This window comes from Felis catus, chromosome C2 (assembly GCF_018350175.1).
Source record: "Felis catus isolate Fca126 chromosome C2, F.catus_Fca126_mat1.0, whole genome shotgun sequence".
Taxonomy (NCBI): Eukaryota; Metazoa; Chordata; class Mammalia; order Carnivora; family Felidae; genus Felis; species Felis catus.
In genome coordinates, this window is record NC_058376.1 from 152,442,568 (window position 1) to 152,458,373 (window position 15,806).

General features: G+C 44.8%; 1 protein-coding gene across 6 annotated transcripts in view; it reads right to left on the bottom strand.

The window, feature by feature from the left end:
* The window catches only part of DLEC1 (DLEC1 cilia and flagella associated protein), a 93,054-nt gene extending 79,718 nt beyond the window's left edge, over positions 1-13,336 (bottom strand). For 2 of the 6 annotated variants that reach the window (XM_019810935.3, XM_023260740.2), the window contains exons 1-2: positions 12,639-13,329; positions 11,470-11,620 (exon numbers count right to left, since the gene is read on the bottom strand). In XM_019810935.3, coding sequence (XP_019666494.3) covers positions 11,470-11,620; positions 12,639-13,037 — 550 coding nt within the window. In that variant the 5' untranslated portion in view covers positions 13,038-13,329. Of the gene's footprint in view, positions 1-11,469; positions 11,621-11,776; positions 12,563-12,638 lie in introns of those variants that run through there. The other 4 variants (XM_045037881.1, XM_045037879.1, XM_019810936.3 and 1 more) reach the window with 4 other exon arrangements.
* Positions 13,337-15,806: the final 2,470 nt, after the last annotated feature.

Sequence of the window (15,806 nt, forward strand, 5' to 3'; positions counted from 1 at the left end):
GACTTGGAACTTCTGGGGAAGACTTGGAGGTAAACGGCGGCTACCTTCAACTCAGCAGAGTGGCAGCTACCCAGCCACCATCCCACCCCCATGGCAAACATCTGTGCGTGCATTCCTGGCACAACTTGCACAGTTTGCGGGAGCCTGGGTGAGCAAAGAGGGCTCCATCTTCCAAATACCAGGTATCTGTGCTCTGATTTCGCATTACTGCTTCTGACCACAAAGGTGCCTACAAAGAGGCCAGCGGCCATTGCGGTGGGCCCTCCTCCACAGCTGCAAGCCCCTCCTCCTACAGAAGTGACTTCTAGGCAATTTAAAGGGCTGGTGCCTTTTTCCTCCCATTCATCTTCCTTTTTCCCCTTTTGGGAACCAGATATTAAGGACTAGGACATTCAAGGGGCACCTGGGTGGCTTAGTTGGTTAAGTGGCCCACTTTGGCTCAGGTCATGATCTCGCGGTTCATGAGTTTGAGCCCTGGGTCAGGCTCTGTGCTGACTGGTCAGAGCCTGGAGCCTGCTTCAGATTCTGTGTCTCCCTCTTTCTCTGACCCTCCCCCACTTGCATTCTGTCTCTTTCTCGAAAGTTAATAAACATTTAAAAATGTTTTTAATAAAAAAAAGACTAGGACATTCAAAAACAACTGCAGATGTGGACAAAATTAGAACTTGACTGCACATGTCCGGGGAAAGGCTGAGAAAAGACCTGAGAAGACCTTAAGTTTATACCTCAGGCTGACCCTTGGCACAGACAGCCTACAACAATTTATTAAAAAGCAAGAACAGGGGCGCCTGGGTGGCTCAGTCGGTTAAGCGTCTGACTTCAGCTCAGGTCACGATCTCGCGGTCCGTGAGTTCCAGCCCCGCGTCGGGCTCTGGGCTGATGGCTCAGAGTCTGGAGCCTGTTTCCGATTCTGTGTCTCCCTCTCTCTCTGCCCCTCCCCCATTCATCCTCTGTCTCTCTCTGTCTCAAAAATAAATAAACGTTAAAAAAAAATTTTTTTAAAGCAAGAACAATAAACAAAAATGACAAGTTCTAGAGAAGGAGGAGAGTCTGATTTCTACAGTTAGCACATTATTAGATTCAAATATCCAGTTTTCAACAACAACAAATCACAAGAGGGATACCTGGGTGGCTCAGTCAGAGAGCACGTGACTCTTGATCTCATGGTAGAGTTGGGTGTAGAGTTTAGTTTAAAAGAAAAAAATCACAAGACAAAGAAATAAGAGAGTGTGGCCCATTCAAAGGAAATCAATCAACCAACAGAAACTGTCCCTGAAAAAGACCTGATTACAGATATACTAGACAAAGACTATAAAACAACAGTCTTAAGATGCTCACAGAACGACAGGAAGATGTGGAGAAAGTCAAGAAGGTGATGTATGAGCAAAATGTAAATATCAATAAGGACAATGAAAACCTAAAAAGAAACCAGAAAGAAATGTTGAAGCTGAAAAGTACCATAACTAGAAATGAAAAATTCACTATCAAAGAGATTCAAAGTCAGATTTGAGCAGGTAGAAGAATCAATGACATTGAAATAGAACAATGGAAATGATCAAGTCTGAGGAACAGAATGGAAAGACTGAAGAAAAGTGAACAGAGCCTGGGGGACCCATGGGACAGCATCAAGCCAACCCACACACACATGTGGGAATCCCAGAAGAGGGGAGAGAAAGGGGCAGAGAGAATATCTGAAGAAATAATGGCTGAAAACTTCCCAAATGGGATGAAATACATGAATGTAAACATCCAAGCAGCTCAATGAACTGTAAGTAAGATGAACTCAGAGACTCACAACAAAACACACTAATCAAGCTTTGAAAGACACAAAGAGAGAATCTTCACAGCAGGAGAGCCACTCAGCACATATAAGGGCCCTCAGTAAGGTTGTCCGCAGATTTCCAAGAATTTTGGAGGCCAGAAGGCAGTGGGACAATGTGTTCAAAGTGCTAAAAGGAGAAAACTGTCAACTAAAAATCCTGTATCTGATAAAACCGTCCTTCAAAAGTAAGAAATGAAGACATTCGCAGATAAAAGCTGAGGGAGTCTGTTACCATGAGACCTGCCTGCAAGAAATGCTGACAGAGTCCTGCAAGGTGAAATGAAAGGACACTAGACAGTAATCTGAAGCTGTATGGAGAAATAAAGATCTCAAAAAAAAAAAAAGGTAAATGCATGGGAAATCATGGAAGGTTTCTACATGATTTAAGAGATTATTATTTAAAGGGAAAAAAACAAGTATTAGTCTAAACGCTGGTATTATAGTAGCTTCAGTTTATAACTTGAAGTCTTGTTTTCTACATCATTGAAAGAAACTAATGCATTTTTAAAGTTTATTTATTTTGAGAGAGAGAGAGAGTGTGCAAAAGCAAGGGGAAGGGTGGGGCAGAGAGAGAAGGCGAGAGAGAATCCCAAGCAGGCTCCTTGCTGTCAGCACAGAGCCCAACGCAGGGCTCGATTTCATGAACATGAGATCATGACTGAGCTGAAATCAAGAGTCAGATGCTCAATGGACTGAGACACCCAGGAAACCCTAGAAACGAATGCATTTAAAAGAACTGTTAGTTTATGGTTCTGGGCACACAATGGGTAAAGATGTAATTTTGTGACTTCAGCAACCTAACAGGGTGGGGACAGAACCATAAAGAAGCAGAACTTTTATAGGTTATTGAAGTTAAACTGGTATAAATTCAAATTAGAGTGTTGTAACTTTAGGTTGTTAAATGTAATCAATCCCTATGGTAACCACAAAGAAACTAGTTGTAGAATATACACAAAAGAAATTAGAAAGGAATTTAAACATTACACACACACACACACACACTCACTCACTCACTCACACAGACCCAACACAAAAGAAAACAGTAATGTGGCAAATAAGAGACAGAAGATCCATAGGGCATATAGAAAAAAATAACAAAATGACAGAAATCCCTCCTTATTAGTAATTACTTTAAATGTACATAGATTAAACTCCCCAATCAAAAGACAGTTTGGAAGAATGAATAAAAAGACATGATCCAACTACATGCTGTCTATAATGGACTCACTATATTTTTAAAATTTTTTTTAACGTTTATTTATTTTTGAGAGAGAGAGAAAGAGAGAGAGTGAGCAGGGGAAGGGCAGAGAGAGAGGGAGACACAATCTGAAGCAGGCTCTAGGCTGTGAGCTGTCAGCAGAGAGCCTGTCACAGGGCTCAAACCCACGAACTGTGAGATCATGACCTGAGCCGAAGTTGGATGCTTCATCAACTGAGTATAATGCACTCACTTTAGATGCAAGACACAAACAGAATGTAAGTGAAAGGATGCAAAAAGATATTCCATGCAAATAGTAAACAAAAGTATAGCATTCCATCCAAAAGCACCTAAGGGGTAGCTATTCTAATATCAGACAAAATAGGCTTTAAATCAAAAGGTCACAAGACACAAAGAAGGACAGGGGTGCCTGAGTGGCTCAGTTGGTTAAGCATCTGACTCTTGATTTCGGCTCAGGTCAACATCTCATGGTCGTGGGTTCAAGCCCCACATCGAGCCCCACGTCAATCTCTGCACTGAGCATGGAGCCTGCTTGGGATTCTCTCTCTCCCTCTCTCTCTGCCTCTCCCCCGCACTCTCTCCCTCTCAAAAATAAACAAACATTTTTTAAAAGACACAAAGGCATTATATATTAATAAAAGGTTCAGTATGACAAGAAGATATAACAACTATAAACATTTACACTCTTAAATACAGGACATCAAAATAATGAAGCAAAAATTGACAGAATTGAGGGGAGAAATAGACAGTTCTACAACATTAGTTGGACACTTCAGTAACCCATTTGCAATAATAGATAGAAAAACAAGACAGAAGATGAGTAAGGAAACAGAGGATGTGAAGAACACAACAGACCAACGAGATCTAACAGTATGCTCCCCAACGACAGCCATTTATTTATTTATTTATTTAAAAATTTTTTTTTAACGTTTATTTATTTTTGAGACAGAGAGAGACAGAGCATGAACGGGGAGGGTCAGAGAGAGGGAGACACAGAATCTGAAACAGGCTCCAGGCTCTGAGCTCTCAGCACAGAGCCCGACGTGGGGCTCGAACTCACGGACCGTGAAATCTTGGCCTGAACCGAAGTCGGCTGCTTAACCAATTGAGCCACCCAGGCACCCCGACAGCCATTTATTTACATGTTCTTCTCCAGTGCACATTAGACCTTTCCCAGACCACACGTAAAGCCACAAATTGAATTTCAATAGATTTTAAAAGACAGATATCATACAGAGTATCTTCTCTGACAACAATGGGATGAAGTTAGAAATCAGGGACAGAGGAAACTGGAAAATTCACTAAACTGTGGGACTTAAACCACACATTTGTAAACAACAAATGGATCAAAGAAGAAACCACCATGGAATTAGAAAATACTTAGAGACAGACAATGAAAGTGAAAATACAACATACCCAACTTATAGGACACAGTGAAAGTGGTGCTAAGGAGAAAATTTATAGCTATAAGCACATTTAAAAAAAAAAAAAGAAAGAAAGATCTAGGGTGCCTGGGTGGCTCAGTTGGTTAAGTGTCTCACTCTTGATTTTGGCTCAGCTCATGATCCCAGAGTTGTGGGTCGAGCCCCGTGTTGGGCTCTGTTCTGAGCATGGAGCCTGCTTAAGATTCTCTCTCTCTTTCTCTCTCTCTCTCTCTCTCTCTCTCTCTCTCTCTCTCTCTTTCTGCCCCTCTCCCCAACTTGGTCTTTCTCTCTAAAAATAAACAAGGAAATATGAAAAAATAAGAAAATCTCAAGTCAACAACCTAACTTTAGAACTTAAGAAAGCAAAAAAAAAATTTTTTTTAAGAACTTAAGGAACTAGAAAAACAAACTAAACCCAAAGCTAGATGAAGGAAATAACAAAGATTAGAGCATAAATAGAGAACAGAAAAACAACAGAGAAAATCAACTGAACCTAAAAGTTGGTTCTTCAGAAAAATCAACAAGACTGACAAAACTCTAGCTAGATCAACTAAGAAAAAGAGAAGACTCAACTGACTCAAGTCAGACATGAAAATGGGATGTTACTACTGATTCCACAGGGGGGAGAAAAAGGATTATAAGAGTACTAGGAACAATTCTATCCCAAACAAATTGAATAACATAGATAAAGTGGACAAATTCCTAGAAACAGGAAACTTACAAGGACAAAATCCCAAAGAAATCTATTCAGGAATAGAAAATCTGAATTGACTTATAACTAGTAAGGAGATTAAATCAGCAGTCAAAAATCTCCCAACAAGGGTGGGAGGCTGGGAGCCACCTGGGTGGCTCAGCTGGTTAAGCGTCTGACTTCGGCCCAGGTCATGATCTCACTATTCGTGAGTTTGAGCCTCATGTCAGGCTCTGTGCTGACAGCTCAGAGCCTGGAGCCTGCTTCAGATTCCATGTTTCCCTCTCTCTCTGCCCCTCTCCCACTCATACTCTGTGTCACTCTCTCTCTCAAAAATAAAGAAACATTAAAAAAAATTTATTTTTAATCTCCCAACAAAAAAATGCCCTCCCTGCACCTGATGGTTTCACTGGTGAATTCTACCAAACATTTACAGAATTGAACATTAAAAAAAACCAAACATTTAAAAAAACTGAAGTTTTTTTTTTTAATGGAGTAGGAGGGAACACTTACTAACTCATTCAATGAAGCCAGCATTACCCTGATACCAAAGCCAGACAAAGACACCACAAGAAAACTTCAGACCAGTATCTCTTATTAACCTCAATGTAAAAGTCTTCAGCAAAATACTAGCAAATAGAATCCAGCAGCTTAGTGAATGGATCATATACGATGACCAAGTAAGACCTATTCCTAGGATGCAAGGTGGTTCAACATATGAAAAAACTTATCAGTGTAATACACCACATTAATGGAATGAAGGGGGAAAATCGCATGATCATCTCAATTGATACAGAAATAACATTAAACAAACTCAACACACTTTCATGATAAAAACACTAAAAAAACTAGGACTAGGAGGAAACCACCTCAACATGATAAAAGCCACAGATGGAAAACCAGTAGCAAACATCATACTCAATGGTAAAAGACTGAAAGCTTTTCCTCGAAGGTCAGGAACAAGGCAAGGGGCAAGGATACCTGCTTTCACCATTTCTAGTCAACACAGCGCTGGTAGTTCTAACCACAGCAATTAGGCAAGAAAAAAAAAAGGCATCCAAATTGGAAAAGAAGAAGTAAAAGTATCTGTTTGCAGATGATCTGACTTTATATGTAGAAAACCATAAAGGCTCCACAAAAAACTGTTAGAATATATGAATTCAGCAAAGTAGCGGGACACAAAATCAACATGCAAAAATCAGTTGCATTTCTATCCACTAACAGTGAATGATCTGAAAAGGAAATTATGGAAACAATTCCATTTAAGATAGCATCAGAGGGGTGCCTGGGTGGCTCAGTCGGTTAAGCAGCCAACTCCGACTTCGGCTCAGGTCATGATCTTGCAGTCCGTGGGTTCGAGCCCCGCGTCCGGCTCTGTGCTGACAGCTCAGAGCTTGGAGCCTGTTTCAGATTCTGTGTCTCCCTCTCTCTGACCCTCCCCTGTTCATGCTCTGTCTCTTCCTGTCTCAAAAATAAATACAACGTTAAAAAAAAATTTAAAAAAAAAGATAGCATCAGAAAGAATACCTCAAAGTTAATTGAAAAGGTGAAAGACTTGTACAATAAAAAGTATAAAACACTGCTGAAAGAAATTAAAGATGACGTAAATAGAAGGAAGCACATTCCTTGCTAATGGATTAGAAGACTTAATACTAAAATGTCAATACCACCCAAAGTGATCTACAGATTCAGTGCAATCCCTACCAAAATACCAAGGATGTGTTTTGCAGAAATAGAAAAACCCATCCCAAAATTCATATGGAACCTCAAGGAACCCCCAATAGCCAAAACAACCCTGAAAAAGAATGAACAGAACTGGAAGATTCACGCTTCCTGATTTAAAAACTTACTGCAAAGCTATAGTAATCAAAATAATATGGCACTGACATAAAGACAGACATAGAAACAAATGGAAAAGAATAAAAAGCCCAGAAATAAACCCTCATATCCAATACCATTCAATGAGGAAAGAACAATCTTTTCAACAAATGATGCTGGGGAAAGTGGATATCCTTATGCAAAAGAATGAAGTTGGACTCTTATCTAACACCATATAAAACATCCTATCAAAGTTAATCAGGGGCACCTGGGTGGCTCAGTCAGTTGAGCGTCCGACTCCTGGTTTTGGCTCGGGTCATGGCCTCACAGCTTGTGGGTTCGAGCCCCACTTGCTTGGGATTTTCTGTTTCTCCCCTCTCTCTGCTCCTCCCCCTGACTCATGTGTGCATGCTGACTCTTGCCCACTCAGGTGCAAACTCTCTCTCCCTCTCTCAAAATAAATCAATAAACTTAAAAAAGAAAGTTAAAGACCTTTGTCTTTCTCTGACTTCTTCGACTTAGCATTATACCCTCTAGGTCTACCCATGTTGTTGCAAATGGCAAGATCCATACTTTTTTATGGCTGAGTAATATTCCATTGTGTATATGTACCGTATCTTCTTTATCCATTCATCTATTGATGGACACTTGGGTGCTTCCATATCTTGGCCATCATAAACAATGCTACGATAAGCATATGATTTCCCTCATATGTAGAATTTCAGAAACGAGACACATGAACGAAGAAAATAAGAGACAAATTAAAAACTCTTAAATATGAAGAACTCGTGGTTGCCAAATGGGGGGTGGGGGGATGGGTGAAATAAAGGGGGTTAAGAGTACACTTATAAGTGACAGTAAGTGTCACTGCATCTCTTGGTCTGACTTCATGCCAGAGGGAGTTAACATAATTTCACCGCTTCTAGCTCAAGAACTTAATGAGGCACCTATAATGTCACCCAACAGGAAACTATCTGCATCTTGGGATAGGGATTTTGTTGTGTGAAACGGTCTCAACACTGCAGGATGTCTTAGCATCCCTGACCTGCCAAGTACTGAAAGACAGAAACACAACCCACCCCCTTCACTGGAACATCAAAGATGCTTCCAAACTTTTCTGCATGCCCGCTAGGAGAATGGCACGCCCCAAGGTTAGGACTACTGAATGTGAACACAGAACCTGCTCTAAATGCAGTTTACCCTTCCCTACCTCCGAAAACTCAAACGTCTATCTTCCCTTATTTGGCTGGAGTATCAGGCACTCCGAGAGTATAAATTCTATTTTGACTAAAAGGCCTCCACCACTTACTGGCTAGGTGACCTTGAACAAGGTAGCTAAACTTACACAACTTAGTTTCTTTCTCTTTTTTAAATTTTTTTTTAAATGTTTATTTAGTTTTGAGATAGAGACAGAGTGTGAGCAGGGAAGGGGCAGAGAGAGGGGGAGACAAAGAATCCGAGGCAGGCTCCAGGCTCTGAGCTGTCAGCATGGAGCCCTACACGGGGCTTGAACTCATGAACTGGGAGATCGTGACCTGAGCGAAAGTTGGACGCTTAACCCACTGAGCCACCCAGGCGCCCCTATAGAACCTCAGTTTCATCTATGAAACGGGGAGGAGGCTTACTTAAGTCAGCGGAGTTAGCTCTAGTGCGGAAGCAAGAGTTCCTTCCTGAGCTTCCCCCCACCCCCGCACGAAACATAAGTCTTGGCTATTTTGGAATATCTTGTACATTAAGATCCCTTGATAGTTTATAGAAGCTAGTTCCAAGAAGCACAAAATCTTATTCAGAGCAAATAAAGCCGACTCACTTAAAAGCAAAAACAAGTATGCTTATTGTGACGAGCATGGAGTAACGTACAGAATTGCCGAATCGTCATACCGCACACCTGAAGCTAGTAGAACACTGTATGTTAATCGGACTTCAATTAGAATTTTAATCAAAGGCCTAAATGTAAGACCTAAAACAGTAAGACTCTTAGAATATAGGGCAAACACTTCACAGCACTGGATTGGACGATGGTTTCTTGGCTATGACACCAAAGGCACAGGCAACAACTTAAAAAATGACAGGGGCACCTGGGTGGCTCAGGGAGTTGAGCGTCCGACTCCAGCTCAGGTCATGATCTCAAAGTCCCAATTCCTGAGTCTGAGCTCCGCATCAGACTCTCTGCTGTCAGCACAGGACCCACTTTGAATCCTCTGTCCCCAACTCTCTCTGCCCCTCCCCCCACTCGCACTCTCTCTCTCACACACACAAAGTAACATTTGAAAAAAAAATTTTTTTAATAAAAATGATTTTAAAAATGGCTTCCATGGGCATTTCTCCAAAGAAGATATGTAAATGGCCAGTCGGTACATGAAAAGAGGCTCAACATCACTAATTTGCAGGGAGATGCAGATCGAAACTATAAGATACCACCTCACACTCATTAGAATGGCCACTATCACAAAAACCAGAAAATAACACGTGTTGGAGAGAATGTAGAGAAATGGGAATCCGGGTGCACTGTTGGGGGGGATGTAAAAATGATATAACCGCTGTGGGAAACAGTATGGCGGTTCCTTCAAAAAATTAAAAATAGGATTAACATATGACCCAGAAATTCCACTTTTGGGTATATACCCCCAACAGAATCAAAAGCAGGGTCTCAAAGAGCTATCTGTACGCCCTTGTTCATAGCAGCTTTATTCATGATAGCCAAAATGTGGAGGCAACCCAAGTCTCCATCAACGGACGAATGGATTAGCAAAAATGTGGTCTATACATACAATAGAATACTATTGAGTCTTAAAAGGGAAGGAAATTCTGACATATGCTACGACACGGGTGAAGCTTGAGGACATTGTGCTAAGTGAAATAAGCCAGTCACAAAAAAGACAAATACCATATGATTTTACTTATATGAGGTACTTAGAGTAGTCTAAACTATAAAGGCAGAAAGTAGAATGGTGATTGCCAGGGGCTGGGGTAAGGGGAATGGGAAACTATTGTCTAATGGGTACAGATTTTTAGTTTTGAAAAATGAAAAGAGTTCAAACTTAAAAAAAAAAAACTACATATATAAACAAAGGGGCACCAGAGTGGCTCAGATAGTTAAGCATCCGACTCTTGATTTTTGACTCAGGTTATGATCTCATGGTTCATGAGTTAGAGCCCCAAGTTGGGCTCTGCACTAAGAGCACGAAGCCTGCTTGGGATTCTCTCTCTCTCTTTCTGCCCCACCCCTCCCCCACTCATGCTTTCTCGCTCTCTCAAAATAAATAAACTTAAAAAAAAAACTATGAAAAGAGCTCTGGGGGCATATGGGTGGCTCAGTTGGTTAAGTGTCCAACTCTTAGGCTCAGGTCATGATCTCACAGTTTGTGATCAAGCCCCACATTGGCTCTGCACTGACAGCATGGAGTCTGCTTGGGATTCTCACTCTCCCTTACTCTCTGCCCCTCCCCTGCTTGCTCGCTCTCTCTCAAAATAAATAAACATTAAAAAAAAGGAATTCTGGAGATGCAGGATGGTAATGGTCGTACAACATTATGTATGTGCTTACTATCTCTGAACTGTACCCTTAGAAATAGGTAAGATGGCAAATTTTAGGTGTATTTTACCACAATAAAAAATTGGGGGGGGGGGGAACAGCTGTCAAGAACATGAAAGACAATTATGGTATGATAAAGTCACAGGAAGAAAAGGCACAACATAAGGAATGCAGTCAATGATGCCGTAATAGCGACGTATGGGGACAGACGATAGCTACACTTCTGCTGAGCACAATGTAGACATGTCCAGTCACTAAGTCGTACATGTGAAACTGATGTAACATTGTGTGTCAACTGCACTTGGCTAAAAAAATTTTTTAATGGTCATTTATTTCTGAGAGAGAGAGAGAGAGAGACAGAGTGTGAGTGGGGGAGGGGCAGAGAGAGAGGGAGACACAGACCTTGAATCAGGCTCCAGGCTCTGAGCTGTCAGCACAGAGCAGGACGCAGGGCTCGAACCCATGAACTGTGAGATCATGACCTAAGCCGAAGTTGAACGCTTAACTGACTGAGCCACCCAGGCGCCCCACAACTAAAAAAAAATTTAAAGAACATGAAAGACAAGAAAAGATCAAAGAATTCTTCTGAACCACAGACTCTAAAAGGGGGTCTGGACAATCCCATGCAACAAGACCTCCTAGGCAGAGTCCTGGACCAGAGAAGAGAAAAAGCCACCGTGGGTCAGCTGGTGAAACCTGGATGGGATCTGTGAATTGGAGGTTAATGTTGCACAAATGCTGATTTCTAGGCTTGGAGGGTGGTATGCTGGTGGTGTAGGGGACAGTCTCTGTTTGGGAGACGTGCATGCTAGAGCGTTCTGTGGTACTGAAACATCACATCTGCCATTTGCTCTCCAAACATTCAGAAGAAAGCTATAGAGCAGACAGTGGAGCAAACACGGTCATGTATTAACAACAGGGGAATCCGGTGAGAGGCATAAGGGAGTTCTTTACACACACCTGGAGGGATCTTGATGAAGGTCTCCTGGGCACGCACATCGGCCTGTTGCATGATCCGTTCTTTCTCTGCAAGAGCTCGTGCACGGCCCTGAATGATATGTCTCTCCAACATTTCAATTTCATCCAGCCGCTGCTTGTAGAGCTCCCGAATCTGACGGGTAGACCATCAAACGCACAGAAATCTGGTGAGATCACAGAGCTTTACTCACCCTTCCCCCAGCATCAGGCTTCCTGGGAAACCCAGGGCAGTCACAGAACTATGGAGACCATCTGGTCCAACCCAACAGGTGTGAAAACTGAGACCCACCGAGGGAAACGTCTTAAAGGTTTCACGGTAAAGTCAGGGAAAGAGCCGAGCCTGAAAGTCCGCTTCCTGCCTTCACGGCTGCCACGCAAACGCGGAAAAGGCACACGCACCACCTGGGGTAGACAGAATTGTGCCAGGCAGGTGCCCCTTCAAGGAAGGACCTGCTACCTAGCAGCAGGGAGTGTAAGGAGCTGTCAGCCTCCAGCTGTCAGCCCCTTCACAGTTGACCTCAGCTGCTGGAAAGTGCTCGTCTGGGACTCCCTACAAGGGATTCCTCGGCAGTGCGGATCCAAGGCAGCTGCTTTCCTCCCTGTACAGATGAGGAAGCAGGTGTGTTCTCATCTGTACAAGGGACTGGGCGTGCTTCCTCAAATCTGGACACGGAATGCCTAGGTTCAGACCGTGGTGTGTGATACAAACACAGGCAGCCCCAAAGGGGTGACTTTTAGCTTCACGATCTCCAGGGAACAATTATTCAGCTATCTGCCCCAGGCTTTTTATTTATACGTGCAGCATGTAACTGTGCGTGTGCATGTAGAGAAATGACGATGAAGAGGTGCTCCAGACATAGGCTGTGTGTGTGTGTGTGTGTGTGTGTGTGTGTGTGTGTGTGTGTGTTTTACGTAAATGCGCGGAAAGCGTGTCCTTCTACTACACTGTCGAACGCACCGACGCACGGACTCTGCGCTTTCCCAGCGGCATCCCCAGGGCCTCGCCCCCGGCAGGTGCCGGCATTTGTCCAGCGGTTGAGTCCCGTGGGAACCCGCCTTTCTGGGGTTGCGCCCTGGGTCCCCCGCACTGTCCCCCGCCCCGTCCCCGGCGAGCACCGGCAGGGAGCGCGCGGGGCTCCGGGCCGCCTCACCCGCCGAAGCTCGTCCACGAATTCCTCGTGGCGCGCATCCTGGCTGCCGCGGGCCTTGATCAAGTTCGCGCTCAGGTCCTCGCCGATCACCTCGTTGGTGTACAAGCTGCGGAAGAGGCCGGTGAGCAAGTGCGAGATGTCTTGGGTGCGCAGCGAGGTGGGGCGCAGACGCAGCAGTGGCGGCTCGGGGAGCGGCCGGAGCGCGGTGGGCCCCGCGCGGCGGGCCCGGCCCCCAAAGCCGTAGTGAGAGGCTTCGGAGCAGGCGACCGAGGACAGACGGGTGGACTCGCTGGGGCTGCGGACCCGGGCCTGACGCGAGGCGGGCGTCCACGTCGCGCCCCCGAACGCGCAGGACCCGGACTCTGCAGACAACCGGTCCCCTGCTCTCCCCGTCTCCATGGCAACTGAGACGCCGCTCACGCCTTGCCGCCCTTCCGCTTCCGGCCGCGCCTCTTCCGCTTTGCCTCCCTCTTCGGCGGTGCCTTCGGTGTCGTCACCGTTGTAAATATTCGCATCTTCTCCGTCGACCCTGTTAAAGTGAGCTTCGCGTGAGGCACCTGTGGAAACCCGGTTCGCTGGCGCAGCCGGGTCGGTCTGGATGCAAAGCCTGGTTCCTAACTACCTCTCTTCGTCCGTTCATTCTCTGATTTCTTAAGCAATTATTAATTCGCTCATTTAATATTTATGGGATAAAGACTGTATTTCAAGTCTGTGCTGGGAGCTGAAAATACCAAAGGAAGTAAGGTGCTGCTTCTGCCCTCAGTCGTGTGTGTGTGTGTGTGTGTGTGTGTGTGTGTGTGTGTGAGAGAGAGAGAGAGAGAGAGAGAGAGAGAGAGAGAGAGACCGAGATGTGGAGACCAGCGTGATGAACAGGGAGGGAACTGGAAAACAGTGCTAGCTTTTAGTGGGTTAAGCCCAAGGTGGCGATAAGTGTTGGTTATCAGGGAACCACAAAGTGACAGGACCTCATCATTCTGCGGACGGAGCGTAAACAGTGGCTTTTTGGACGAAGTGAAGACCGGGCAGAGATTTTTTTAAATCACCATCATTAGTCATCAGGGAAGTGGAAATTAAAACCACAGCGTGATACCGCTAACACTTAGTACAATGTCAGGAAGTTAAATAAATGTACCAAATGAGTTCTGGTGAAGATGTGGGGAAACTCAAAATCTCATGTTGCCATGGGAGTACAAACTGGTGCAGCAACTCTGGAAAACGGTGTGGCAGTTTCTTAGAATGTTACACATACAGGAGGCCCACTCCTAGGTATTTTCCGGAGGGAAATGAAAACCTAGGGGCACACAAAACCCTGTACACAAACGTTTATGGCGGCTTTGTTCACCATCTCCTGGAAAAAAAACCCCAAATGTCCTATCCACTGGCCAAAGGATAAATTGGGGTGCATCCAGACAACAAACGCTCTCAGCAATAAAGAGGAAACAGACTACTGATACAACAGCAGGGATGAATATCAAATGCATTACGCTAGGTAGAAAAACCCATCCTCAAAAGGCTATATACCGAATGGTTTCATTTTTAGGACCTTCTGAAAAGTACAAAACAGAAAACAGATCAGTGGTTGCCAGACGCGGGTCATGGAAGGTTCTTTATTGCAGTGGTGGTTACACAACTGTATGGCTTTGTCAAACCTCGCAGGACTGTAAAGGATAAATCTTATTGTATACAAATTACGCTCCAGTTTTTTAAAAAGTGAAGGAAAAAAAAAAAGAGGAGTAGGAATAAGCCAGGAGAGGAGGAAAAGGGGCACTCTGGGCGGAGGGAACCCATGGTACAAAAGCCAGGCCACTGCGTGTGGGGGGAAAAAATGTCAGCAGTTCAGGAGTGGAAGTTAGAGTTTGAGCAGGACGAATGAAGCTGAGCGGCGAGGGCCGGATCATAAGCAGGTTTGTGGGCAACATTAGAGAACTTAAACTTCATTCTGAGCACAGAAGGGCCATCAAGGGTCTTCAGGTGGGGGTGTCATGATGAGTTCTGTGTTTACTGAGAGCGCTCCGGTTGCTGTGAAAGAACAGACTGGAGGGAGGCAAGAGGCATCAAGGTGATGGGTTAGGAAAGTAATGCAGAGGTTAGGAAGCAGGCGGATTGGGAGTTTAGGGTAGGGGAGAGGAATGGATTGGAGGCATGTGAACGGGGGAATTCACAAGACCTGCCGGTGGAAAATGGGAGTACGAGAGAAGAGGAGCCCAGAATGACTCCCCAGTAACCTGTGTGTGCAACCAGTGGGGGGGATCATCTCCACTGAAAGGGGGGAGAGGACCACGCTTGTCCAGGACAGCCACTAGAGATCACGCAGACTGCCATCATTAGCACACGATGGCTTCTGCTCACAGCTGATACAATTCACTGCTTTTTCCTCCTGGGGTGAGCCTGTGGGCCTTCACAGCTGAAACCCGCTCCCTGAGATGAGCCCCAGGGTGCTTGCCCACGGACCTGGGCCACTTCTGCTTCTCTTGGGTGGGCCTGGCTCCCTTATCTGCCCTGTTCAGTACCTTTCCCGTCCTCACAGAAGACCCTGCTGTGAATCTCCCCCAGCATCTTTCTCCGCAGCGTGAGGGACTAAAGAGACCTGTCCCATGCCCACCCTCCAGGTACCTGGGGCCCCAGAATTATGTGCTGAAACATCCTAAGCCCATTGACAGGGCCTCCAGTGCAGGATATATATATATATATATATATATATATATATATATATATATATATATATATATATATATATATCTCCATATATATGTATCCATACACACACACACAAATTTTTTTTTTAAGTAGACTTCACGCCCAGTGCAGAGCCCAGTGGCCGGGCTTGAACTCACCACCCTGAGACCAAGACCTGAGCTGAGATCAAGAGTTGGACACGTAACCAACTGAGCCACCCAGGCGCCACCGCAGGCTTCTTTCTCAAAGCCTTCCTCCCGTTGCTGACTGGTGTGTGCCCTGAGGAGCAGGTTTGGTGGGAAGTGGAAGTGGACCAAGCTTGGGCAAGTGGGCTGGTTTGCCCAGGAATCCACGCGCACGCAAGGCCCCCAGTGGTGCAGGAAAGCGCTGTGGGTGGGAAGAGAAACGGAACAGTCTGGGGGGCCTCCACTGCTCTGGTGTTAGGAGCGGGCCGGCCCAAACCCCACGGTCTTGTTGGTTAGAAGCAGTTCC